This window comes from Crocodylus siamensis, chromosome 2 (genome assembly GCF_052110815.1).
Source record: "Crocodylus siamensis isolate JL-2025a chromosome 2, ASM5211081v1, whole genome shotgun sequence".
NCBI classification, from domain to species: domain Eukaryota; kingdom Metazoa; phylum Chordata; order Crocodylia; family Crocodylidae; genus Crocodylus; species Crocodylus siamensis.
In genome coordinates this window covers 90,649,600-90,677,293 of record NC_143396.1, presented here as the reverse complement: position 1 = coordinate 90,677,293, position 27,694 = coordinate 90,649,600, and the positions used below count along the sequence as shown (strand labels likewise).

Sequence of the window (27,694 nt, the reverse complement as noted above, 5' to 3'; positions counted from 1 at the left end):
CGCCTGCATGGGGATGCAGACAGGAGCGCGGCCACCTGGGTTCCATAGCAGCCTGACTCCGCCCCCTAGTTCTGGCTCCGCCCCCTGCCCAAGCACCTAGTTACTGCCAAGGAGAGACTGCGGTCCCTGGACTGTACCATTCTCTGATACAGGAATGGGGGTGGGGGGAGGGCGTACACCAGCTTATTCCCCAGCCTTGCCTCCACTTTCTGTGGGACTGACTAGTTATGCCTTAGTAGTGCCGCGCCGTGCAGTGCTGCGGCAAATCACCCCGGTCTTCCTCCCTCCCCGCTTTTCACACATGGTACAACCCACAGACGGCCTGCTCAGGTGTGGCTGGTGGGACAAACCATGAGCACAGGCAGAGGAGGGGATATTAGCATCATAGGAAGGCGATGCAAGCGGAGCAGCCTCTGCGGGAGACTGAAGTGTGTACACCGCTGCTGCCAGGGCCACTGCGACGCAAAGGAGGCGGCGCCCTTGTGGCTCTGGGCCTGCCCATGCCTTGGTAAGTGCCACTCCGGGAGGAGGGAAGGGCAGCATCACCATGTCAACGGCCCCCCGGGCTGCCGAACGTGGGGCACGTGGGGGGGAGGCGGCTCGAGGCGTTCTTGGCCCAGCCCCAGCGGTCTGTGCTCGTGAGGCAGTCGCACCCGCTGTGGGGGGAGGGAGGTAAGAATCGAGGGGCCGCTCTGCAGGTGGTGGCGGGGGTCACCCTCCGCATGGCAGCGGCTGGGGGCAGTGCGCTGGGGCTGGAGCTTTCTGCTCGCCCCTGGTGCGGGGCGAGTTGTACTGCTGCCCTCCCCACGGTGTATTTGGGGGATTTTAATTTTGTTCAGAGAAGCCAAAGCAAGTTGTTGTGAGGTGCAAGCCGCTGCATTGGGGCAGTAGCACTGGGGCCTGAAATGAGGATGTCAAGGACCCTTTTTTAGACTTGATCTAGAAAGCACTTTTTTTTTTTTTTTAACTACTTGCCAGCCTCGGGGTTACTGCACGGCCTGGCCAGGTTTAGCAAGCCTACAGCCCAGCTGGGTTGCTTTGGAAACTGCCAGGCAGGCTGGGTTATCAGTGCAGAGCAGCTTCGCACTGTACAGGATGCCCAGACAGGCTTATTCCTGGACAGGTGGCAAGGTCTCGGGGTCTCTCAGAAACTGCCCTTGTGGCTGGAGGTGAGTTCCAGACTCATCCACCTCTGCCTGTCTGGCTTTTTTTGCAATTTTTGTGTGTTGCAGGTCAAATTAGACAGATCAGTTCACAATCCTTTAAATTGTTGAAAAACTATGTGGCCCTACTACTGGCAAGTATCTTCCATCCCAGACTTTTTAGCTTGGGGCTTCATATGCTTCCAAATCCATGGGTCTGCGCACAAGATGCCTGCCAAAGACCGGAGACTTGGAGTTTGGATGACCCTGAGTTTTGCTTGCGCTCAGCCGACAGCCCAGGAGGAAGCTAGGGAGGAATCCTACATTTCCATAAAGTCAGTGTGTCGCCAAGATCCTCCCACTGGAAGCTGCCCAGTGGGAAGCTAACTGTGAGACTCTCATAGGGAGTCTTGTCTGCATTTGGACCCTACAGGGTGCACCTTCCACTACAGTGCCATTTTAAATCCAGCTTGGCTCTAGTATCAGACCAGTGCAGCTTACTTAGCCCACAAGAGGCTGAGAATGGGGGAAGGTGGGGGTGTTATAGCGTTCAAGTTCAAATTCCTGTATTCCCACCCATTCCCTTGAGATAAGGAGCTCTTGACCAATTTGGTAGGAAGCAAGGAAACTTGAGTCATGACCTGTGACCATTGTTTGCTATTGTTCTTTCCTAGGTGTCATCAGTTGTATCCCACTTAAAAGCTGTGTGGAAAATTCAAGTACAGTGACTTAGGCTGTTGGGGGGGGTGGCTAAGAAACAAATGGTGTTAATACCATTATCTGTAAAAAGTGCCCTGTTACATTCAATTCCCTATGCAGACTATCTGGTTTTAATCTCTAGGTTTTGTGACAGGGTGAAAAAGCAATGGGAAGAGCTTAGGGCTGCCAGCATGATCCAGGTGACAAAAAGAAGTCCATGTTACTGGCCTGTGCATCTCTACACCGGTGAAACTCCCTCTCAGTCACTTATCTTGCATGCTGATTATTGCGGTTTGAACTGAACTGGGATCAAAGTATCTGGGAGGAGGAATGTAGCGATGTGCTTATTGCAGCAAAAAGGGGTGAGGGGTGTTCAGGACTCCCCCAACCCTGTGGAAGGGATGGGCAGCCTGGCTCTATTACTGATACCCCATACTGGTTTTCAGCTTCCCAGCCAGAGGGCTGCAGATGGCTGACACCTACTTTAAAACAAGCATTTAGGATCCTGTTAGGTACAAAGGAGTGAAAAAAAATTTGTAAGTCTATTAGGAGAGTAGGGCACCCTTGTTAAGAAGAATGTAGATTAAATGATGTCATTAACAAGGATTTTTTTTTACCTGGCCACTTTAATTTGCTAGGCCTTATGGACCCCATGTATTCAAGTAGGGATGTAGATCATTGTGACATGGAGGGATTAGTGGGTTTGCACCAAGTAAAAACAGTCATGGAGCAACAAAAACTAGTTGTTTAAATTCTAGGGTAATGATATAGTACTCAGTTTAAAACTCAGCTTACCATATATGCAAATAATGAGATCCCAAGGGAGAAGAAATACAAACTTCAAAAAAGTTACCTTGCTTCTGGTCTGCTCTTTAGGGAAGGAGATATATTTTTTAAATACCAAGTAAGATTTCAGTTGGTTATGTTAGAACTTATTTGAGAAACATGAGCAGAAAAGTGTACCACATGCAGTCAGCTGTTCCAGTCTGCCAGAGGCAGGGTTTCAGAGGTTGTGGTCCTGCTTTGAGCATGGGGTTGGACTAGATCAGCCATTCTCAACCTTTTTTGTACGAAAACCCATCTATAAACATTGATGGCTGGTTCTGACCCAGTACCCAGTTTTAAGTGGAAAACCACCCTCTGCCCCTGCTGATGCCCCTCACTCCTGACCCACTGCCCCAGGCCCCAGCCCCCCCATCCAGTGACAGACACAGGGGGGTGGGGGGCAAGCAGCCCCTTGCAGGCTGAAACTCTGCCAGCCTGCAAGGGAAAACTCACAGTTTGTCACATTTTTCTCTTAAATGAGAACCCAGTTTTAAAGTTTGTTGATTCATTTTTAAAGTGCATTTGCAACCCTTTCATATGTGACCCACAGGTTGAGAAACGCTGGACTAGATGACCTCCTTAGATCCCTTCCAACCCTCATCTGTGATTCTGCAACATGCCTCTATAGTGTAACACAAATGCTTTATTCCCCCACTCCCTTCCCCCGCTTAAATCCAACCTTTGTTTGCTAAAACAGGCTGCTCCTGGGACCTCTATGATCATGATCTAGCAGTTTAATCACAAATGTGCCTTTCTGGAGCTGGTAAATGAGAAATAACATCCATAAAAGAAATCTGGGGAAGCAAAAAAACAAAACCAACCCGTGGCTCTTAATTTCATACATATCTAAAGGCTGGGCAATAATTAAATGACAACGTCAAGGGACTTCTTTGGACTTTAAAGCACATTTTTAAAATACTTACAGCACGGCTTTGTGAGGCACGGGGTTTAACAAGCCTACAGCCAAGCTGGTTTGCCTTTGAGACCCTTCCACTCGCAGGCTGGGGCAACAGACCTCATGAGGTACCAACTGGGGCACTTTTGTGGCTGATTGGGAATGGGTAAAAAGCCAAAGCTGTCTGTGGGCTCCTGGTGCCCTCGGATCAGAGCTGGAAGGGCTTTTGTAAGGTCATATCACCCCAGCATTGCCAGGTCAAAATTAGTCACATTTGTTGGGAAAAAACCTGTCACACTGAAAAATATGCAGAGCAGCATTTAAACAAGCATGAAAACAAGCCTCCTTTATATTGTATTATTTATATTATATTTATGTACAATACACATTTCTACATGTATAAGATCTCTGGTGAGCAACAACAGCACCATCTAAGTTGAAGCCTTCCTTTATTTGGAGGTGGAGGGTGCCCTAGGATCAGAGCACAGCGGGGCTGGAAGGGCCCTCAGGCAGTCACTTCGCCTCAGCGTTGCCAGGTCTTGTTATATGGAATTATCGTATTGGAAGCTCAAAATTGTCATATTTGCTTTAAAAACCCCCAACAAACCAAACAACCCCAAAGCTTTCATACACTGAAAAAAATATGCCAAGCAGCATGCAAATAACCCTTCTTAGCTAGTTTATATTGCTCGCTAGGGCTGCAGCATCCAAGCCGAAGCCTCTCTCTGTTTGGGGGGGGCGGGGTCCGGGGCGCAGCGGGAGGAGGAGGAGCAGCAGCGAGAAACGAAACGCGGGGCCGAGTCTAGGGCTGCTGTGACTTGTAGTCCGCCCGCCCACGGGACTACAGCTCCCGGCAGCGGGGCGGGGCGGGCGCACATGGCCTCTCCCCTTTGTTTCCCGCCCCGCAGGCAGGGCTCCGCTCCCCACCGTTCCCGGAGTTCCGCGCCGCCCGCAGGGCCGGGCCAGGCCCACATGCGAGCGGGTAGCGCCGGCCCCCGCCAGCCCGCGCCGCCGCCTGCCGCTGCCATGTGGGGCTAGAGGCGGGGCCGGCGCCGAACTGCGAAGATGGAGGCGGGTGCGCAGCCCCGCGCCGGGCAGCGGGGGCCGCCGGGTGGCGGCGCGGCCATGGACAGCGCCCTGCGGGCCCAGGGCTTGTACCGCAAGCGGGTCGCCAAGGATGGGTCGTGTCTCTTCAGGGCTGTGGCCGAGCAGGTAAAGAAGCCCCCGCGGGGGAGCGAGGGGGGTTCCTCGCCCCGGGGGGAGTGGGGGTGGGAGGCGGCTCGGTCCCATGTGCGGGAGGAGGGGGAGGGTGCGCCGCGGTGGATCCCGAAACGCCGGGCGCGGGAAGGAGCCTGCCGGAGGGGGGAGCAGCCCTTCAGGCCTGGAGTTGGCCCCGGGGACTCGGCTGCAGGAGGCCAGGAAGCGACTGCTGCACTGGGCAAGCCCTGGGTTTCCTTCTGGGCCCCTCCCGGCCCAATTAAAACATTTGAATCAAAAAGAAAGTGACAGTGTCATCTTGTCTTAGAGGCAAGTAAACAGCAGTGGGAGCTCTGGGGCTGACCTGGGAAGGGTTGGTGTGATCCCCCACTGCACAGGGAGGGATCCTACTCTTCTTTTCTCTTTTTTTGCCAGCAAACTTTTAAAATACTTAAGTTGTTGCTTGAAGTTATTCTGATGCTTGAGAGTCTTTGGGTAAAGAGAAGGAGTTGGGTTTGTCACCATTTCCGTTTGAGCTGTTTCTGTCTGTGTCTGTTTGCGTCTCTGGTCTCTATGTGCCTGTGGTCGTGTGCATCTCCATGTGCCTGTCTGTGTCTCTGTATAGTGTTTCAAGGTTCTTGCTTTCCTGGCAACTAATTTTTTTTTTATTATTCTTTATTTTTCATTTGATATTCTGTTTTGATTAAGCCTGCAGTTCTTATGTCTTTGTAATGAAGATACACCCAAAGTTAATCTAAGGTCACGTGCAAGTTTTCGTGTGGTTTCATTACCATCCACACAGATGCTTCTGACCAAAGTTTTAGAAAATGCTCTATAGTTGGGCTAGTTTACAAGGCTGGGAGTGCAAGCTAAGTTTGTAACATGCTGAGTTGCAGCTAAGTTTGTAACATGCTCTCAGGACCTGTGGGCTCAGATTAAAAAATGTAGCCCGGAAGAGATCTTGCTCGCAACATCAAGAAGATAGAACGGAGACATGAGTATTCCTGGCTTCAGCCCAGTGGTTGGTTCACACAACTGTATCTCTTAGACTGGAGAAAAGAAAAGCATAAATGGGTCTGGGAAGATTTGATTTTAACCATTGATTTTAACTTCTCTTTCCAGTCACACAGTTTCTGTAATTAATACGAATTTACAAAAGGCAAGTGCTACTTGAATAAGCACACAAATCTTATCTTAAGGTAGAAAGCTACCTTCTGTTGTAGGTTTTTTCTGTCAGTAAGTTATTTTCATATTAAATATTTCTGTGTATGTGTTTGTTTTTTTTACTTCCACAGTAGCTTAATCCTGAGTAAGAAGTAACTGGGTTTTTAATCTACGGTAGTTTTCTGTTCTGACATTTAAATAGATCTGTTTCCCTGTTTAAGTTACTGAATTTTCCAAGCTTATTTTTACCAGATAGTTGGCATCCATTTGTAACTTTACCTCTGGAATCCTAAAATCTTGTTTTTCTTTTTTCCCACCATACCACCCCTCCCCGGTAGGTATTGCACTCTCAGTCTCGGCATATTGATGTTAGGATGGCCTGCATAGATTATCTTTGGAAAAACAGAGAGAAATTTGAAGCGGTAAGTGTCATCTTTTGCTGCTGCTGTTTTCGTTAGAATTTTCTTTCTTTGTTTCTACTTCTCTTTCTCTGTCAAGCTCTATTATTCTGGTCAGCAGGGTTCTTAAGGGTGAGCTCCTATTTTGGTAGGTGTTTAAAGCAAGGTCCCCTTAAAAGGAATTGCTGCATATTCAATAGTAACCAGATTCCATGAACTCGCTGGAAAGACTTACGTTGCTTTGGACTATTTTATTTTGTGGAATATAATGCCAATCTAAATTTAAGAAAAAACCCAAGAAAATCCTCTTGAACCTGAGGTTTCCTTTAGTAGCACTCGCAGTAATAAGGTTGAAATATTTGTATGTATTAATTTCTGAATTCTTAATTTCTCCTCCTTTATGTTGCATTAATGTTACTTCTTACATTTAATAAATTATTTATTATGATTGTGGCAAGATTTTCTCTTTTCCCCACCCCCCAGAGATCTGTAATTACAGAATGTACACCTCCAGACCAGATTAATATTCAAGTTAAAGCTATGAATTAATTGTCCAAAGCATACTTTTTGCCCTTTAACGTGGCAGGGGAGGGTGGAAACTACAACTTTTATCCTGCAAGTTGGAAAATAATCATATATTATGACATTTTTATTATGGACTGTCAGTCCAGTAGTCCAGCAGCAGGCAGTGGGGCATGGCTCCAGTCAGTGATTCAAGGGCTGTGCCACACCCCATCCTCCCCTCCCCTCCCCGCTCGAGGTCTGGTGTGCTGCAATTTTTTTTAAGTAAGTGTGCTGAAAAAGGTTGGGAAATGCTGTTCTAGAGGTCATCTACTCCAACCCCCTGCCTGAGGCAGCAGCATCATCCTTACCCAAATCATCCTATAAAAATCTGTTTTTAACATATTAGCAAAACTGTGTAGTCAATGCTGACAGATCTACAACACACAATACCGTAATCTACTGTAGGTAACTTAGCAGAATAACCTAAAGCATGATTTTATGTATTAGAGTATTCTTTTAGTGATGGCTAATTTTGTAGTCAGATACGGCAGGTATATGTTTGTTACATTTAGAAATATTGATTGTTGCTGAAAATTATCAGCATGTTGGTGAAGGAAACAGTACAATCTGTTAGTAGTCTTACTGATGAGGCTGTCTCTTGTAAAGGTCACCTGTGTTAACATGTGAAAAGGGAGACTGTATATAGGAATGATATAACAAGGGTTAAAGTTTCTCCTTTTATTTGAACAAATGTCTTATCTGTGAGAGGCAAGGATTTCTGTGGGTGATATCTTTATTGAACCAACTGTATAGTGGGGGGAACATACAGGAGCTTTTCGGTACCATATACCTCTCCTCAGGCCTCATCACAGGTACATCATCCTTATCTATAAGAGCCAATAATTAGTTTGAAATAATTAAGTTCACGTTAACTTTCAAACTAATTATTTAAGAGCTGGTTATTGAGGGTGTATTGCAGTTACTGTTCTGGATTCTTTAAAAAAACGACTTCCTTGAATCTAAAATGAAGTTCCCCTCCTCTCCCCCCCATCGGCATGATGGGGGGGGGGCCCTTATCTTAGATTCACATAAAAAATGGAGGGTTTGCGGGGTGGGGGGCAGGAGGCTGCTGTGGCTCTGACTCTGGCCCTGAGCTTGGGTTGGGACCAGAGGCAGAGCCACAGCAGCCTCCTGCCCCCACCTCCATTTGCCCTCTTCCCCTTTCCCCTCCTCACTGTCAGGCACAGCTTAGCTCCAGCTTGGGCTGGATTCCCTCCTGGGCACAGGGAAACTCCGTCTCCTGCCTGGCCAGTCAGCAGTACCACTGCTGCTGCATGGCCTAGCGAGGGCTGTGTTTCCTCATGCTGTGGTCTTTGGGTTGCAGGGGAAGGGGCAGAGATTGTGGGGAGTGGGTGGAAGGGGAAAGGGCAGAGACTGGGGGTCTGGAGGGGTGTAGGTGTCAGGGGATCAGGTAGTCTGCAGGGGGGAAGAAGTGTGGGAAGGAGGGAGCAGAGAGCAAGGCGGGGGGGTTGCCTGACCTCTCGCAGCTACCTGACCCCCTAGTCAGTGCTTTCCCTGCTGCAGCTGTTAGATGACAAATTTAAAACAACCCTCCAATAATTAGATGCTATATCTGGAAAAATAACACATTTATAAATTTTCCAGATATAGCATCTAATTATTAGGGAGTTGCTTTAAATTCAGTATCATCCTATATTCGAGTAAATATGGTAATTGCCTCATTTCCTTTCTAAAATAAGAAAGAACTTCAATTAAATGAACAAGTAATGTTTTTGTTTTACGTCTTATTTTGGACTATGAGGAAAAAAAAGGGCAATAGGAAGGAAGATCCTGTGTGGGATTGGGCCATGCAAGCCCCTTCCTGGTACAGCTGGAGAATACTGTCAGCTCCAAGCTGCCCACGCTCTCCCACCATATGGCAAATAGACATTTGCTGTAATAAAATGGCGCATACTATTGTTATCTTGTTACAGCCACAGATTGAGCATTTGTGGTGCAACATAACGTATGGACATTGTCATTTTGTGCCGCCATATACATTTTTATGGCAGCCCAAAGGTGAGGAAGAGGGATATCTGTTTCTACCCACAGTTCCTTGCCTTACACCTGAGATTGGTGGGGGTCTCTTTTCACAATTTTTTCAATCCCAGCATTGTACCATTTTTAATTTCGAACAGTATTGCACTAGACCAGGGGTGTTCAAAATATGGCCCATGGGCTGGATCTGACCTACCGGACCAATCGATATGGCCCACGGGGCCCCTAAAAAATTTAGAAAATTCATTCAAAGATGGCAGGAGCCAGGGGCAGTAGGACCCAGGGGAAGCCATGGTGGGCTCCTGTAACAGCAGGGCCTGCCTGGCCCTGCCCATGCCTCCCCAGCCAGAACCCCCTGCTGAGGGGGTGGGGGGGAGAGGCAGGGGAGGACCATGGGGATCACCCCAGTCCTTGGGACCGGGCAGAGTCCTGCTGAGCCTTGTGGTCTGGGCACGCAGCTGGGAACCATGTAGTTCAGAGCGACTGGCCTGTGGGTGGGCAGGAAAGTGGGGAAACTGGCAGTGGGGGCTGGAGGGGAGTGGAAGTGAGAGGGCCTGCATCAGTGTCCTGGAGCCAGCACTGGTAGGGCCCAGAGCGGGGCGGCAGGAGTGTGGGATATGGGCTGGCAGGGGTCTATGAAGCTGGACTGGATTGTCCCAGCAGGGGGAGAGGGGAGGTGGCCTGGCTCCATAGAATCTCATCTGGCTGGGACCCTGTGCTCCTGCTGCCCTGCTCTGGGCCTGGCCGGCACTGGCCCCGGGACACTGACATGGTACAGGTGGGGATGAGTGCACAGGCCTGACCCCATGTGCCTCATGTTTGTTCGTCTGGGCTGAGCAGCGGTAGCGGGGAACAAACTCCTGCTCAGTGCTGGAGAAAAGCGTGCCCCCCTTCCTCCCTGTGGCTGGTGCTTCCGGCTGCAGCCCCTGGCAGTCTGTGCGGGACTGTCTTGCGTCTGTTGTATCACCGTTGCCCTGTGGGGCAGCAGTGGCTATGGAGAACAGGCACAGGCAGCCCTGTGCAGGCTCTGAGCGGCTGCAGCAGGGAACTGCCGACAGCAGGACAGGCTGCTTTTCACCCATGTTGAGCAGCAGTTTGTTTCTGCCACTGTTGCTCAGCCTGGGCCCTGCTTGGACTCCAGGCTTGCCCGTAGGGGCTGACGAGCAGCAGCAGCTGGGCAGAAACTGCTGCTTGGCACAGGGGAAAGTGCACCCCCCTTGTTGCTGCCAGCAGTGTTTGCTGTGGCTGCCTTAAAAATTAAAATATATTATTATGGGCATTTGATTTTTAGTGTATAATTTTGTATTTTTTTCCCCCTAAGATGGCAAACACTCTTCCCCAAAGGAGTACTTCCAGGGGCAAGGGGAGGGACTTCTGGTGGCAAAGGTCAGAGGTTATGAGGTGGGATTATCGGTCCCAATATGGTGACCAGGGGGGCGGGGCACGTGTCAATGGGTGGGGCTACCCATGTGGCCCTTGGCAGCTTGCCAGAATTTGGTAAGTGGCCCTGTGCCCAAAATAATTGCCTGCTCCTGCATTATACTCTTCTCTCTGCCTCTTTGTTTCTGTCATTTGCATTTAACCTAACTCCTCTGTATCGGTGTTGGTCTGATTGTTGTTTGTTCTTGCCATGTTTCTCTCATTCTTCTTATAGTCTGTCTACAGTCTCTTTGGTGACTTTAATTATGATGAGTGATTTAATGTCAGTGACCCATTTGATCATTTAACTGCATGTCTCCCCGGGCTTATCTTCTGAGTTGAACTGCAGCCCTGGTTCAGCTCTGCCACTTGTCAAAAGGAGTTTATGTAACTTGCTTCAATATGTCATCCAAGAATCTTTCTCATACCCCTTTCCAAGTTTCTTTGGGGATTTCTTTGTTTTTTCTTTCAGAGTCTTTACTGGCTCTTTTCCCTTTTATCTCTGCATTGTCACATCTAGAAATAAAAATTCCATTACTCTATTTATACTTTTTATTTTAGGCCTGACTTCTAACACCTCTCACTTCTAGCCATCACTTTACTGTGGCTAAAAAAGATTTCTTAGCTCCCTAATTTACCTTTCACCCTTATAGTCTTTCTTATGCTTCCTCTCTTGATCTTCACCTTACTTGTCGTTTTGTGCATAACTAGAGATTCTTCAGATGAAAACTCTTTATAGGTTTCTCATGTCCAGACTACATGTAGATCTTACTGGTTTTTTCTGTATGACATCTCTATGGAAAAATTCCCAATCCAGCCACACAACTAAAACTCTTGTCTAAGCTTCCATCATCTCATAATTTAATTAGTTCAGTATCCATTCTCTGGTCATGACCTGTTTGTGTTCTTTCAGAGAGCTGCTGTTAGAATTATTTTTCTGGCCTGTCATTTTGACCATGCCACATCTTTGCATCCCAGCAGTGGTGCTCTCTGCTCAAATATAGATGATTTGTTTTTCTGTTCAAGCTCCTTCATGGTGGGTAGCCTAGGGGTGGGAAGTTATTTTGGCGGGAGGGTTGCTTAATGAGTTTTGGTAAGCTGTCGAGGGCTGCAAGGGTAACTCCGCCCCTTGACAGATGGCCTGCCCTCTGGTTATCATCTAGGGGCTGTAGGTCCTGCCCCTGACCTTTGTGACTAGAAGTCCCTTCCCTTGCCCCCAGAAATACTTTTGGGAAGAGGGGAGGTTGCCATCTTGGAATCGGGGAAACAAACAAATCATGTGCTAAAAATCAAACATCTGCTAGCATATTTTAATTCTATTTTGAAAAATATTTTGTCTGGATTCATGTATGTTTGTGTAGTAGATAGAGGTGATTGCATAATAGCTCAAAACAGAGTCTTACTCTTGTATATTGTGTGTGACATGTGACTCGGAGGTGTGTGTGTGGGTATGATGGTTATGGAGGTGGGGGGCATGACACACAGCCCCTGCCACTGATGGCGGCAGCAGCAGCCATAGCTGGTGGGTCCTCCGGGGGGGCACATGATCCTCCAAGCCCAAAGGAAGGTAATCCCAACGAGGATCAAAGGGAGCAGGAGAGCACACAAGCCTCCATGGCTCACCAAAAGCATCTGGGAATGTCTTCTTGCTAAAAAGGGAGGCGTACACCCAATGGAAAGAAGGGGACATCACCAGGGATGACTATACTGCAGTCGCTCGGGGATGTAGGGGGGCCAGTCAGGAAGGCCAAGGCAGAGATGGAATTAGGGCTAGCTTCCCGGATTAAGGATAATAAGAAGTCCTTCTTCAAATACATAGGGGGCAAAGAGAAGGTTCTGGGTAATGTGGGGCCCCTGCAGGACGTGTTGGGGAATTTGGTCGTCACACCAGGCGACAAAGCTAACATGTTTAACGATTTCTTTGCCTCTGTCTTCCTAAGTAGGGACCAGAACAGTCACCTCCTGCTGGGCCCCCCTCTGGCCCCAGAGGAGGCGCACCTGGGCCAAGGGTTAGTGAGGAACTAGTTAGGGAACTTCTGGAGAGGCTGGACGTATTCAAGTCAGCCGGTCTGGATGATCTCCACCTTAGAGTCCTAAAGGAATTGGCCGAGGTCATTGCTACCTCTGGCACGGCTTTACGAGCACTCGTGGTGCTCTGGTGTGGTGCTGGAGGACTGGAAAAGGGCCAATGTGGTTCCCATCTTCAAAAAGGGGAAAAAGGAGGACCTGGGAAACTATAGGCCAGTTAGTCTTACCTCGATCCTAGGCAAGCTGTTTGAGAAAATTATTCTGGCACACATCCATGAGCGGCCGGCAGGAGACTGCATGCTTTGGGGCACCCAACACGGGTTCATCAGTGGCAGGTCCTGTCAGACCAACCTGGTGGCCTTTTACGATCAGATCATCAAATCCTTAGATGCAGGGGTAGCAGTGGACATAGTCTTCCTGGACTTCCGGAAGGCTTTCGACACTGTCTCTCACCCCATTCTCATTAAGAAACTGGGGGACTGTGGTGTCCACGCCCACACAGTCAAATGGGTCACCAACTGACTGGAGGGCCACACCCAGAGAGTGGTGGTGGATGGGTCATTCTTGAGCTGAAGGGATGTGGGCAGTGGAGTCCCCCATGGCTCGGTCCTCGGGCCCGCACTGTTCAACATCTTCATCGGTGACTTGGACGAGGGGGTAAAAAGCACCCTGTTCAAATTTGCTGATGACACTAAGATGTGGGGGGATGTGGGCACACTAGAAGGAAGCAACAGGCTACAATCGGACCTGGACACGTTACAAGGGTGGGCGGACGAGAGTAGGATGGGATTCAACACAGACAAGTGCAAAGTGATGCACCTGGGGAGGAACAACCGGCACCATACCTACAGGTTGGGGAACTCCCCTCTTGCCAGCACGGAGGCGGAAAAGGATCTTGGGGTCATCATTGACTCCACACTGCCACCCATGTTCATCTTGGGGAGGCAGTCAGGAAGGCCAGCCGTACCTTGTCATGCATCCACAGATGCATCTCGAGCAGGTCCAGAGAGGTGATCCTCCCCCTCTATGCAGCACTGGTCAAGCCGCAGCTGGAGTACTGTGTCCAGTTCTGGGCACCGCACTTCAATAGGGATGTGGACAGCATGGAGAGGGTCCAGAGGAGAGCCATTCGCATGATCAGGGGACAGCAGGGCAGGCCCTATGAGGATAGGCTATGGGACCTGAACCTGTTCAGCCTCCACAAGAGAAGGCTGAGGGGGGATCTACTGGCCTGTTATAAACTAGTCAGGGCGGATCAGCAGGCTTTGGGGGAGTCCCTGTTCCCCTGAGAACTGCCAGGAGTGACCAAGAATAATGGTCACAAGCTGGCAGAGGGTAGATTTAGGTTTGATATCAGGAGGCGCTACTTCACTGTCAGGGTGGCTAGGATCTGGAACCAACTTCCAAGAGAAGTGGTGCAGGCTCCTACCCTGAGGGTTTTTAAGAGGAGGTTAGATGAACACCTTGCTGGGGTCGTTTGACCCCAGTACTCTTTCCTGCCATGGCAGGGGGTTGGACTAGATGATCTACTCAAGTCCCTTCCGACCCTAGAAACTATGAAACTATGGCCAGGGGGAAACAGAAACTAGAACCTATGAAACAGGGGGAGCCCTCTGGCAGCACATGGCTTTGGCTGAGTCCCAGGAGCTGCCCATAGTGGTAGGGAGTGGGACCAGGCTATTGGGTCCATTGTGTGGGACTCCCCATGACTCATGTGCAGCTTCCAGGACTTGGCTGGACTCTCCTGGGGGAATCTCTGCGCAATGGAGCCAGTGGCCTGGCCCTACTTGCCGCCACCGTGCTCGTGGGATTTGGCAGGGAGCAGGGCCAAGGTGGCCCGGCTCCATTACGTGGGGCTTCCTACCAATGCCAGCCAAGTCTTGGTTGCTGCACATAGCAGCAGGGAGTGAAGCTGCCTGGCTGTACTGTTTGAGGCTCCCCGCAGTGGCACATGGCTCTGACAAGGTCCTGGGAGCTGTGTGAGGAGCCCCAGGCGATGGAGCCAGGCTGTCGCCTTGCTTGTGCTGGCCCTGGCCCTGGCCCTGGGCTCCAGGCTCCCACCCAGCTGCAGCTTTCCTCTCAGCCACTGCTGCTTCCCTACCTACTGTCCAGAGTGCTGCATCAGGGACAGGAGGAAGAACCACTGGAGGCTGGGGAAGCCTAGCAGTTTCCTGGGCAGCTGCAGCAGCCGTAGTAGCAGACCTACCCAGAAACTGTGCACATACCAGGACTGGTGCCCTCCTGTGGGCAAGGGTGGGAGTGCAGCGCGCTCCCCTGGCAGGAGTGGGTGGGGCTTAGTCATATGCAGTGCCCAGTAGGGGCAGCTATGGGCTGGGCTGGATACAATTAATTGGTGGATGCCCACCCGTGGACTTGAATAAATTGCCTAGCAGGCTGGATGCGGCCCGTGGGCTGTATTTTTGCCTGCCCCTGGCCTAGCCTCACTCTTATCTCTTCTTTGTTACTGAAAAACCTACTCCCACGCCCACTCATGCTTCCCCATGGTGCTCTACACAGTTGGAAAAAGCTGCCTGACAACATTTGCAAGGCTGCTTTTTTTTATACTTCTCTCAGCTCTTTTTTAGGACCTGTTGCCGTGGTGCTTCCAAAAATAAAAAATGGCTGCTGGTGAGCTGAGACCATTGCTTACCATACAGACCAGTATTGTTTCATTTATTTCCTTATTCTCCCGTCTGTCCATCTTGCTGCTGTCACTTAGATTGTATGCTCTTCATTCAGGACCCATCTTGTACAGGCCTTAGCAGTGTAAAGCTGTGGTCATAGACTTCTAGCTGTAAAACTAATACAAGTGAGAAAAAAAAGTGTTTTCTTTTTCCCAACAGTTCATAGAGGGATCATTTGAAGACTATTTAAAATGTTTGGAAAATCCACAGGTATGTATTACTTTTTTCACTTTTTATAAGGTAAAATGCAAGATGGCTTGGTGAAAGCCAATTGAAAATTTTAAATAAGCTTGAAACCTCAATGCATTATATGTTTTCATATAGACTATATGCACCTACACACACAGACATGGTATACAGTTCTGTGCTTATATGCACTATATTTAATTGATTTTTAAAAAGATTATCTGATAATGAAAAATGACAATTTTTAAAGAGTGTAAAATGACACATGGACAGATGTATGTGTGTATGTACTATGCCAGTATTATGCATACTGGTGTGTACTAGCATGGTGCTTGTGGTGTGCGTGACAGTATTGGATGGAAGAGAAATTAGGGGGCCATGGTTTCCGAAGTTGTTTCAAGATTATTAGAATGTGGTTATACCTGCCAGTTTCTTGTTGCATTTCCTTTTGTTTTTTCTGCAATTTGTCTCTGGCACTACTCCTTCACATTCAGCAGTGATACCACAGTTGGTACAGGTGCCATATTGCTTTTTAGGCTTTTGTTATCCAGATGGTTTTATCATTTGGTATGTGACAGCTATGGAAATGGAAATACTGCTGTTCCAGGGAGTATTAACTTAACGTACAAAACAGCAATATTGTAAGTATGTTATTCTAACAGGACAACCTTCATTTTGGTTTTCTCTTTTTTTCTCTTTCTTTTTTTTTCTTTCATTTAAACATCCTTTTGCAGTATTTGCACACGTTGTTCTTTTGTGAAAATGCCAAAAGATAAACTTGTCAGTATTCTTTAAAGGAATTTCAAACAGTAAATAAAAGTCTAAATAGTGAAAAGAAAAGATTAAGAAAAATAAATCTGGAGGTTTTATTTTTGATGAATTGGAACCAAAAAGTTTTTATAAGGTTGAAAACAAAAAGGGACTACATAGTAGCAGCACATTAGATTAAATAAGGATCTTTTTAAAGAGAATGTTATATACACCCATTGCCGCCTCCATGCCAGTCAGTGGGAGAGACATGGCTACACAAATGAGCCTTTGTTTTGGTTGCTAAAAATAAATAGCAAAGGAAAAAATGGACTTATGTGGACATATTCAGAAATAAGAGGCACATCATATCTCAGTGCTGTATTGAACTACCACATTTGCTCAATGAACAAAACTCAGATGTAGTGCAGCTATAGTTAGTGTGGCTTTTTTGGCCCATTGAACAGGGCCATACTAGCATACCTGCACTATTTCTGGTTTTGGGGCCAGTAGGCACAGCTTGTCTCAACATGGCTTTGCTTTGTGATGTACAGACATATATCCTTGTCAATTCTGGTTTTTTTTAAATTACAGGAAAAACTAAAAGAACCTGCAGATTCCTAGGTTAGGTTCTCTGCGGTGGTGAGAAACCTGTTTTGTTTCTGTTTTTTCTCCCTAGGTGAATTATTTTGATTAAATTAGATTGTTACTGCAGTAACATAAATCATTGCTTATAAGAATGTGATATGTTTACAGTAGAGATTTGCACTGGTGCAGTTACAGTATTGGCAAAACATCCTGTCATAGGCAAGTTTTATTATTTATTTGTTGTGTACAAAGTGTGTGCATGCATGTATGTATTTTAAGTGTGTGCATGTCTTTGAGAAGCATCAAGACTGTTGATTAATATTCTCTGGTTTTGCTGTAGAATTTCTTTTCGTTTTCATGCCTTAGGCTTGTTCGCACAAGTGTAACTATGCCAGTTGTAGATGTTTCACTGCAAACCCTCAGTGTAGACCAGGGGTTTTCAACCTTTTTTGGTTGGTGTTCTCCTGGTGGCCAGTGAATGAGTGGGGGGGTCCCTGGGCAGCTGAGCTGGGGGGAGGGGGTCCCTTGGCGGCTGATTGAGCAGGGTTGGGGGGGGGGGGTCTCCCGCACACAGTGACAAAACCAGAAGTGCCAGTGGCAAAACTGGAAGTGCCACTACTTCTCCACGCCACTGCTGCCTACCCCCTAGGGCCTTCCCAGTACTCCCAGGGGTACGTGTACCCCTGGTTGACAACCCCTGGTGTAGACAGTTGCACTATTGAACAGTTTTAGTTTGAGTTTCAAATTCGGCTGAAGCCAGGTAATTTTTTTTCCAATTGTAGTGCATGTGAGAGAGGACACATAGTGAAGCTTCAATAGCTATGCCATTGCAAAAAATCCTATGGCATCTGGCCTTAACTGAAGGGACAGAGTGATAAATTATTGTGAATGTTTGTTTGGTTTTTTTTCCTAGTGTGTTGGAGCTTGCCAGTGTGTTGAATTATTAAGGAAATAGGTCTTTCTAAATAACAACATGTGCAAACAGGCTTACTCTAGATCAAGCTGCCTCATTGAAGAATAGTCACCCAGGAATACTTATTCTTCAAACTCCATTTAAAGCAAACACCAAAGTAAATAGCTGTTTAAAAAACAATCAGTCAGTTCCTGTTTAAATTAATTACCTTTCACTTTTGTAGCAGATGTGATTGCTGGAAACCTGAAAGAGCAACAATCTATGAAGTCATCTTGGATGGACAGAACTGGGATTTCTGTTTCTAATGTGTCAAAATTGAAATGTCCTTTATTAAAAAAACCGAAACAAAACAGCCAAACAAGGCATCTGACAGCATTGCAGTATGCATATTTTAATATTAACTCCTCTTTTGTCTATCATCTGAAACTTAAAACACCATCTTGGATTCAAATCTAAATTAATTTTAGTTTTTACAGGAGGAGAAGGGTGAACCTAAACCAAAACCTTAACACTAAAAAGTTAACCCAAATAGTTTAGTTGCATCATGTCAGAGGGCTGTTGGACAGTATATTTGAATAGTAGTAAATACAGCAGCTTTCTCTTCTGTTAGTATTCTGATTATGACTCTTGTTGCTGTTGACCTCTGTTCTCCAGTGTTTGACAGCTAAAGGTTTAGTCTCATTGACATTGTTGGGCATTTGTGCTCTTCAATAATAACACCATCAAAACAAACACAATTGTTTTTTCTTATTGGCAGTTTTGGCACGTGAACCATGGAATTCAGAACTACATTTTCTGCTACAGAAATGGTCTCTTTAGTTAAGTGCTGAGGCACTTCTTCAGGCAGTACCAAGAATTTTTGTGGTGTTTGATGTTTTACTTGTTATGTGGTTAAATAGAAGACTTTATTTCCAGGATGTTTATTCCGATAACTAAATTCAGTAACAAGTAATTTTAAGTATAGGATTGAATACAAGATTTATCTAACATTTTTTCTTTAACAGGAAACTTGCTACGACAACCTGTTCCAGCTCTTTGAGGGGAATAATCCAGAGTAGATTTAAAAAAAAAAAGAAGCTATTAACATATTTGCTTTGAATTCAAGATGAGTTTATTGTGGGGATGTTGAGGGAGAAAGTAATATTAGGCTAGGAACTTGTCTCTGGACAGGTTGCGCCTGTGTTTGTCCTGGAACAGAAATATCCTGGGAACTCTTATCAGAGTTTTTTTGAGTAGCTAAATAGCTAAATGCACTGCTGCTTCGCTGCAGTTGATTCAGTGATGCAGTCTTGGGATAACTATTCAGACACACTTTGCAGTGTACTGGGATAAACTGTTAATACAGGCAGGCCTCTAATTACGACGATTTGAGTTACGACGAACTGCATTTACAACACCTGTAAATTGACACCCGGGTTTCAAAGTTCTGACCTGAGTTTCAACTTTACGATGCTGGACACTGGAGACAGGTCTGCCAGTGGAAGGGGAAGGCGAGGCAGGCAGTACCGGGGCTGCTGGGTGGCCATGGGAGGAGCCATGGTTCAAGTGACTGCTCACACTGGGGCGAGGCAGGCAGTGTCCGGTTTCTACTGGGTGGCCGCGGGAGAAGCTGTGGCTTGTCTGGCAGCTCTTGCTGCTTGTCCAGGAGGGCATGGGGGGGAGGGGGTGTGTCACCCTGGATCCGGTCGGGGTGGGGTGGGCTGTGCTTGGGACAGATCTGGGGGCACACGGCCCCCCCATGCCTTTCCGGACACGTGGTCAGAGCAGCAGCATGCCACTCGTCTGGGAGCCATTTGTCAGGCAGCTCTTCTGGTGCTCGCTCATCGCTGCCGCTACCACTAGAGCTCTATAGTACTGTACCTATACTGAATAAAGAATAAGTCTCAGTACTGTACTATACAATACAGTACTTTACAACAAGTTCATTGTGCTGCCCATGTGCTGTTTTGTTTCTAAACTTTTTACAAACTGCCCATAATAATGGCAGAAAAGCATAAATCTGTCGGAAGTGATGTTTCTTTTTAAGAAACGTAGAACAATTACTACAGAAACAAAAATGGAAATAATTAAGAGGTCTGAAAAAGGTGAGACCTAGGAGTCTTTATGATGATCTAAAGCAACAATAATGCTCAGTCTTTTAGTGCAAGTAAGGCGTGATTTATGCCTTTTAAAGCCAGGGCCAGTTTTCATAACATCAGGGTCTCAGATGAAGCTGCCAGTGCTGGTGAAGAGGCAGTTCATGCTTTTCCTGAGACATTGGCTGAAATCATTCAAGAGGATGCCTCTTGTGCTCAGCAAGTTTTTAATGTTGATGAAACTGGGCTCTTTTGAAAAAAAATGCTTTTGAGAACCTACATTGCCAAAGTGGAGAAATCCATGCCAGGGTACCAAGCTGCTAAAAATAGGCTCACTGTTGCTAGGTGCCAGTGCTGCAGGTGACTTTAAACTTAAACTTTTACTTTTGTACCATTTGGAAAACCCCAGAGCTTTCAAGGGACATTCAAAGGCATTTCTCCCAGTGATATGGAAATCTAATCCTAAGGCATGGGTCAATAAGAACATTTGTGAGGATTGGTTTAATCATCATTTTGTGCCAAGTGTCAGGGATTATTGCAGCAAAAACAAGCTTGTATTTAAAGTGTTGTTAATCCTCGACGGTGCTCCTGGTCATTCAGCAAATCCTTGATGACATACATCCTGACATCTAAGTAACGTTTCTGCCCCTAGCACCAGCTCATTGTTGCAACCCATGGTGGTAATTGAATCCTTCAAGGCCTGCTATCTTAGGCGCACATTTGCCCAGGCCATTAGGGCGATTGAGAAGGAAGGTGAACCAACTCTGAAAGAATTCTGGAAGAACGTCAACATTTACCATGCGGTTAAGAACATTGGTGAGGCATGGAATGAAGTCAAACAATCAAATTTGAATGGTGTTTGGAGAAAATTATGTTCTAAGTTTGCATCTGACTTCCAAGGCTTTACAGACACTGTTGAAAAGGTGACCAAAAATGCTATTGAAATGGGCAAAGAATTCAACTTAGATGTTGCACCACAAGATGTTGATGGGTTGCTGGCATCACATTCTGCAGAATTAACCAATGAGGGTCTCATTGAATTGGAATAGCAAAAAGTGGCAGAGGAAGAAGATGTACCCACTGTTGAAGAGACTCTTGCTCTCAAACTCTTGACAACAAAAGTGTCGGCTGAGGCATTTTAACATTTGGAAATTGTCATGTCCCTAATTTGAGGAACATGATCCAGACGTTGAATGCAGTGCATCAGTGAATAGGGGCACATCAACGTGTACAGCTGCTATGGAGAAATATACAAGCAAAAGAAGAGAACATCTGTCCAAACTTCCTTGGGCACTTCCTTTAAGAAATCAGACAAGATTTCAGGGAAACCTGCAACCAAGACTCCTGAGCCCTTCAAAAAGTCCAGCAAAGTTACCTCAAAGAAGTCCCTCCAAATGCATACGATTGCTATTTACAATATAAATACATACAGACAATTAATATAGCTACATGTATTTATTTTATATAATTAATTGAGTACTGTACAAAATTCTGGGTTATTTTTGGTGAAAATAGGGTGTCCGGCTTTTCAGGAACCAAACCCCCGTTTATAACATTGTTTCCTATGGGGAAACTGGTTCTGAGTTACATTTTGACTTAAGACGCAGTTTTCAGGAACCAATTGTGTTGTAAGTCCGAGGACTGCCTGTACTACTTATAGCATTTATACTGGGACAATGGACATGGATATCTGAATTGTTGCATTTTGCCCTGGGATAAAATGGTTTATTTTAGATAGCAAGAACTCTTGTTTAGGAAACAGGCTAAAAGGGCCATGATGGTCTTCTAACACCAACAGATAAAGTCAGCTTTAAAAATGATAACAGGAGCTAGGGCTTCCAGCGAAACTTAGGAGCTTAAATCACTTCTTGAAAATTTTACCTGCTGGTTAACCACATTGCTGTTTTGCTTTTGAAGTTTTCTCTCAAATACATGTCAGCACCAAATTTCATTCTTCGTAATAGTACTGCTTTTGAATGATAAGTCTCATTTATATTTTTTAGTTACAGTAATATACAGGCATACCTCGTTTTATTGCGCTTTGCTTTATTGTGCTTCGCAGATATTGCGTTTTTTACAAATTGAAGGTTTGTGGCAACCCTGCATCGAGCAAGTCTATCGGCGCCATTTTTCCATTGGTTAGCATTTTTTAGCAATAAAGTATTTTTAATTAAGGTACGTACATTTGTTTTTTTAGACATAATGCTATTGCACACTTAGTAGACTACAGTATAGTGTAAACATAACTTTTATATGCACTGGGAAACCAAAACATTCGTGTGACTCGCTTTATTGGGATATTCGCTTTATTGCAGTGGTCTGGAACCGAACCCGCAATATCTCCGAGATATGCCTGTACAGAGCAGTAGTGGAGAGCTGTTTTCATCCTCAATTCTATTCTAAAATACATTATTCTGTGTTCAGAAGGGGTATGAATGCACAAGTAATAAATCTTTTGACTGAAATCTAGGTTGTGTGTTATGTGCTATCTCCATAATAGTGATTTTTTTTTTCTATTTACCCAAATGTGAAAAAAAAAGTTTTGAATGAGTTTTGATTTATTTTTATTTTTCACTACAGGAGTGGGTTGGACAAGTGGAAATAAGTGCCCTATCTCTTATGTACAAGTAAGAAAACTCTTAATACTACTTAATGAGTCTTAGGTTTTCTTTGTTTTTTCTTTTTACCGTAACCGGCTTGAATTAATTTAGCTGTTTTGTTTAGATGTTTATAATGTTAAAGATATAGTTAACAATTAGACATTACCTGAAATGTATTATAATTCTCTAAATACTGGCATCGACATACTGAAATTTACATTTGAACAGACTGCTAAAAAGCAGAGCAGATAAGCTTGTAAACATAATAAAATGTAGGCTTTGAGTAATGTCCCAAACTTACCTTCACAAATGAAATTAGTAGTGTGTTCAAGTAGAACCATCCAGTTTGTAATTTGCTAAGTTTAATTTCATGATTGGCATAAAAATGCCTTTTTGTTCTTTGCTTGGCAGAGCTGTGCTAGTAAATCTCCATCACAAAGACTCATGCTATGAACACTTGATCTATATGCAGTTTTTATACTTCTCTCTCTTTTTTTCTTCCTTTCAACCTGAAATATTAAGTCTGGCTTGTTCTTCTCAAGCATAGATGAGTTGTACTTGTATGAAGGTGCTTCATACTAGTATAGGTTATTCTTCCTGCATGGGACTAGATTGTACCAACCTAAATCACACATACAGCAATATGCATCTGTTCACACTAGAAGGGTTGTGCCACTTTAACCATACTAACGTAATTAAAGCAGTGTGACTTTTTGTATGGACAAGTCTTAAGACTTGGTCTATAGTTACTCTGGTGGCAAAGTCATGTGGTAAAAGCCCTCATTTTTTGGCTATCGTTTATTCCATGCAGGGAACTAGTTTCAACTATATAAACTGTCTCTTTTATCTACCTTTAAAAGGGTTTGCCATCAAAGGTATGTCATCAAACCCTCCCGATGATCATGAAGGCTGCTCTGTCCCTCTAAAACACTATATTCTGTTGGGTGTACACTACATTACAGTAGTAGCATTTTACTGTTATTCTGTTTTCTCACATACAACAAACAACAATTCCCCAGAAATCAGACCCCCAAAATTGTGGTGCGTGTATTAAGCAGGGAAGGGGTGACTTCCTGGCTGGGGATAGAAACACCCTGATTTAATTCCAATTCCATTCTGATATTTCTGTTTAGGCAGCTGAAGGAATTGATTGATTTTTATGGCTCATTTGTTCTTTACTGCAGACATGTTAACAATCGTATCTTCTTTTTAATGATATTGATGCTCCACTAATCAAACTAACCTTTCTTATAGCAATTTTGCTTCCTTCTAGTCTGTCCTGGTCCTGTTTCATAGGTCTTTAGCTCTTTTCAGAATCAGATCCACTCATGAAGGCCAGTTTTCAGTAGAAGCTAGGCTTTTAGTGAAGCTGGAAAGGAAGGTTGAGTCACTTGAAGATTAGGCTCAGACTCTGGTCTCAGCAGCCGTAACTTCGGAAAAAAAATTTTTTCTTCATTCTGCCTTTCAAAAACAACTTGCGTGTTCTATTCAGGAGTGTGTTGTATGCAAAAAATGAGTATTTCAATGTTGTGTAAATGAATGAACAAAGTAAGTGTTGGTGTTTTTCTTATTGTCTGTAGGTCAGTTTGTAGCTTTCAGTATTTTATACTATTTAGTGCAAGTTAATGAGATTCTGATTTTGCAACTTGATGAGATTTTGCTTTAATTCTGGATTTGACCTTGAAAAACTAAGTTACATAACTAAAATATTACTGTCAAAGCACTTGAGTGAGTGCTAGATGCATGGGATTGCACATTTCTTTGTTAAATTTTATGTAGTCAGTGAGACTCAGTTTTCCATGACTGTGCTGGACTGAATGCACCTTATCTCTTCTGATTTTAGAAGCTAAGCAGTTCTGTACTTGGCTAGAACTTGCATGGCAGATAGTGTCAGAATCTCAGGGGTCACAGTTGAATGTCTGGTGAATACCAGACCGTATAAACCAGTGGAATAGCAGGTTTTGCTCAGCCCTGTTTTCACTGTTGAGCTGATAAATAGGAATGCGGAAGGGGAAATTTGGGTTTAAAGTCTCAAACTTTAAACATGAAAATGAATGAACATATGGTAGGGTAATTGAACTGTTGGCGAGAATGTGGTAAACCTTGAGGGACAGCATCCTTGAATCTCAGTCTTGTTTCATGGTTTTTGCTGGCTAATTTGCTGGGGCAGGAAGGTGAAACTCCATTTAAGTCACTAGTTGAATTTTATTGCATCAGGATTGAGTTTAGCCACACGATCCTAGATGGAGCTGCTTCTCTGCCTTCGTGTAACTAGAAGGGAAGTATAGTGATGTAATAAGGAGACTGATTTGAAGGCAGGGTATATTTGAATCTAGGACTGTACTAGAGAAAAAAAATGTTGAATTTTTGTTTTTTAGACTCTTTTCTCTTTATAAAAGAATGTGCCTATGAATAAGTTTTCTAATTTTGCAGAGTTCGTTTGACCTGGTGGTATCCTAAGAAAGGAAGACATGTATTGCTGAACTAAGATTTAACAATTGCATACAGAGGATAATTCAAAAGGAATAAAAAAGTTAAAATTATGAGAGATTGATAACAGCTTGGAAATGAGTGATGAAGAGGGATAATTTGTCTTACTCATGCTTATGTGGAAAAGAAAAGGCAAATAAGCTGCACATCAACTTTACCAGTTAATTCTCCAGATCTGTTATTTCATATCATATTTGACACTTTGTGGTTACTTTGTAACTCCATAAAGCAGAGCTTTTAATTTTAATACAAATTTGGAATTTACTGAAGCAGGGATGTCAAGTGGCCTGCAGAGGTGGGACATCTGGCTTGTAGGGCTTCTCTGTAGGCTGTATTTGGCTCACGGGGCTCCTCCCTGCAGGTGCTAGAGCATCGGCGGTGGCAGTGTTAATCCCTGTAGCTGCCAGAACATCTGCTTCAGCATGGCTCTGGAACCCAGGGAATTAACCCTGTTCACTCCCCGCCGCCGCCTTATGTACCTTACTTGTCATAAAAATTGGGTTTTGTAGTTGTTCCTGGTGACAAAAATCAGTGCTAGGAGAAAAGGGCATGGGGAGTGGTAGTGGCATTGATTCTATTGGGTATCTGTGCTGAAGAGCAGCTCCAGCAGCCACAGAAGTTAGAGAGTCCAGAGGTGGGCAACAAAGACCATCAAGGGCATGGAGGACAAGTCCTACAACGAGAAGCTGGAGCTAGGCATTGTCAGCTTGCAGGAAAGGCGCTTAAGAGGGGACATGATAGCAGTCTTCAAATACTTGAAGGGCAGTCGTAAAGAAGAGGGAAGGAACCTTTTCTCTTGCTGCAGAGGAGGACACGAGTCAATGGTTTGAAGTTGTAGCAAAGTAAGTTTAGATTGGATATCTGGAAAGACTTCTTTACTGTTAAAACAGTGAGGTAGTGGAACAGATTGCTTGGGGAGGTGGTGGACTCTCCATCACTGGAGGTGTTCAAGAAGAGGTTGGACAGGCACTGTTGGAGATGATCTAGGCATAGCTATGCTATGTTCTACTCTGGGTTTTTCCCAGGTTTCTGGGCTTTGCTGGTTTGCACCCTTCCCTTTCTGCCACATGAGCCTTCCTCAGAGGTATTTGGTGTTGCGTACAGCCAAGATTATGGACTTTAGCTGGGATGTGCCAGTGTTCCTGCTGGGACTTAGACCCAGATATTCCTGGCTAGAGGGTCTTGTTCCTCTGCTCAGGGTCAGGCTGATTTGCCATATTTGGGGTTGGGAAGGAATTTTACCCCATGGTCATATTTGTACAGACTGTGGGCATTTTTGCCTTCTTCTTTAGTAGGGGACCATGGCCCTCTTCTTGGGCATGGCTCTTGTAAGTGTATATTGACAGCCTTTACAGAAATAGACATTGTCTGCCATGGTCCCCCTGCTTTACCTGTGGCAGGCTGGATGTTAAGTCTTGTATTGTTTCAGGATTGACTATGTAGTTTTGCTAAGGAATTAGGTTGGGGCTCAGAAGCATTTTTGGGCAGTGCCAAAAAGCTCTCAACCTTGATTTGTAAGATGTTGGCATGCTGGAGTGGATGGTGGGAGAGCTGATTCTTGTTGTGGCAGGGCAGCCTTGACACCTCCGCTGTCTGCCTTGAGGCACGAGTGCACTTGCCGCTGGCAGTGAGCCAGGCCAGGGCTCCGTGGATGCCAGTGCAGCTACTTGAAATCTTTCTGTTGCCTGCTGCAAGCTGTTTTAACTCCATGACCAGTGGCAGGGACCTGCCTAGAACCCAGGCTAGCTGTGGTGTGCTGAGTAAAATGGCTTCACGTGCCATGCTCTGGCATGCATGCCCACCCCTGAATTAGAGAGTGGACTCTTATGGGATGGTTCGGATAGGGATGATCCTGCCTCAGGCAGGGAGCTGGACTAGATGATCCCTCGAGGTCTCTTCCAGTCCTACTTCTCTATCATCCTGTATTATTATTACTGTTTGCTATTCATACAGCAAACAGGAATTGATACTGTTATTTTTTTGTATTTGCCAGTTGACCAGAAAAGAAACTAAATTGAGACCTCTCTCTGTTATTATTTTAAAATGCATTTAAGTGTGGCAGAATCATTTATCATTTTACAGATGGCAGGTTTGAGATGTTGATACTTGCAATTATAACAGAACCTACAGGTATTCGGGCAGTATTAGGCACTAACTGATTTGCCCAAAGTCATTCTGGAAATAAGTGTCAAGTCTAGGAGCAGTGCCAAAGTTCCCTGACTCCTACTTCAAGACTTTTGTCGTAGTGATCTTTCTCTAGTAATTATGACAAATAACAGTGAATTTTTCTAGAAGCAGAGACCCTGGATTGACTTTCCACTAGCACAGCGTGTGAAACGCTAGTTAATTTTAGGGTGCTAGGCCAGTATTGCCTCACTGGAAATATATCCTGGATTCTGGACTCCCTCTCAGATTTCATTGGTACTCTTTTAATTATGTTTGTTTTCTCTGGTTCTTTGGCACTTCGAAAATCTTGCTTCTTGGCAGGGGATGGACAGAGAGAGATTTCTGTGCACTGCCTATGCTTTTAATGCCAGAACACGGCAATAAGAATATTGTGCTCATGAGTATTAGGTTAGGATAACTATCCCTCTGAAAAGTGACATAACATGATACAGTGATGTCTTTTGATATTATTTGTATTTGGTATGGTTTTGTTAAAAACAAGATGAAGATTGCATAAAAATCCCTTCCATCTGAGTATTAAATATGAGATGCATGCCACTTAATGTTTGGAGACACTTCAGTGGATGAGGATTTCAATACAGGCTTCCAGTGTTCTTTCTACAGCTTCCTGCTTATTTTTCCATCTTGTCAAGAGGAAGAATAATTTGTCATTTGAAATTATTCCTGTCTTGGTTGTGCATATGTACAGTAGCTCTTTCTTTAGGAAGGGAGGGTAACTTTTGTAAAAAAAAAATTGCAGTTCCATTAAGGGAAACACTTGGGATAGTGCTCAATGAATAGTAATCAGTGGCATAATGGCATAATACCCAGTTTGGATGAGGCATTCAGTGGAATTCCCTAGGAGTCTGGTACTGTTTAATAGAGTACCCCTTGGCTTGCTCAACCCCCTGGCTTG

General features: G+C 45.2%; 1 protein-coding gene across 8 annotated transcripts in view; it reads left to right on the top strand.

Annotated features, from left to right (window-relative positions):
• Positions 1 to 296: 296 nt before the first annotated feature.
• The window catches only part of OTUD4 (OTU deubiquitinase 4), a 64,389-nt gene continuing 36,991 nt past the window's right edge, over positions 297 to 27,694 (top strand). The window contains exons 1-6 of one of the 8 annotated variants that reach the window (XM_090036326.1): positions 300 to 508; positions 1,996 to 2,041; positions 4,470 to 4,773; positions 6,261 to 6,344; positions 15,173 to 15,223; positions 22,103 to 22,149. In XM_090036326.1, the coding sequence (XP_089892452.1) occupies positions 4,627 to 4,773; positions 6,261 to 6,344; positions 15,173 to 15,223; positions 22,103 to 22,149 (329 nt within the window). In that variant the 5' untranslated portion in view covers positions 300 to 508; positions 1,996 to 2,041; positions 4,470 to 4,626. Of the gene's footprint in view, positions 509 to 559; positions 673 to 1,983; positions 4,774 to 6,260; positions 6,345 to 15,172; positions 15,224 to 22,102; positions 22,150 to 27,694 lie in introns of those variants that run through there. The other 7 variants (XM_090036324.1, XM_090036328.1, XM_090036330.1 and 4 more) reach the window with 7 other exon arrangements.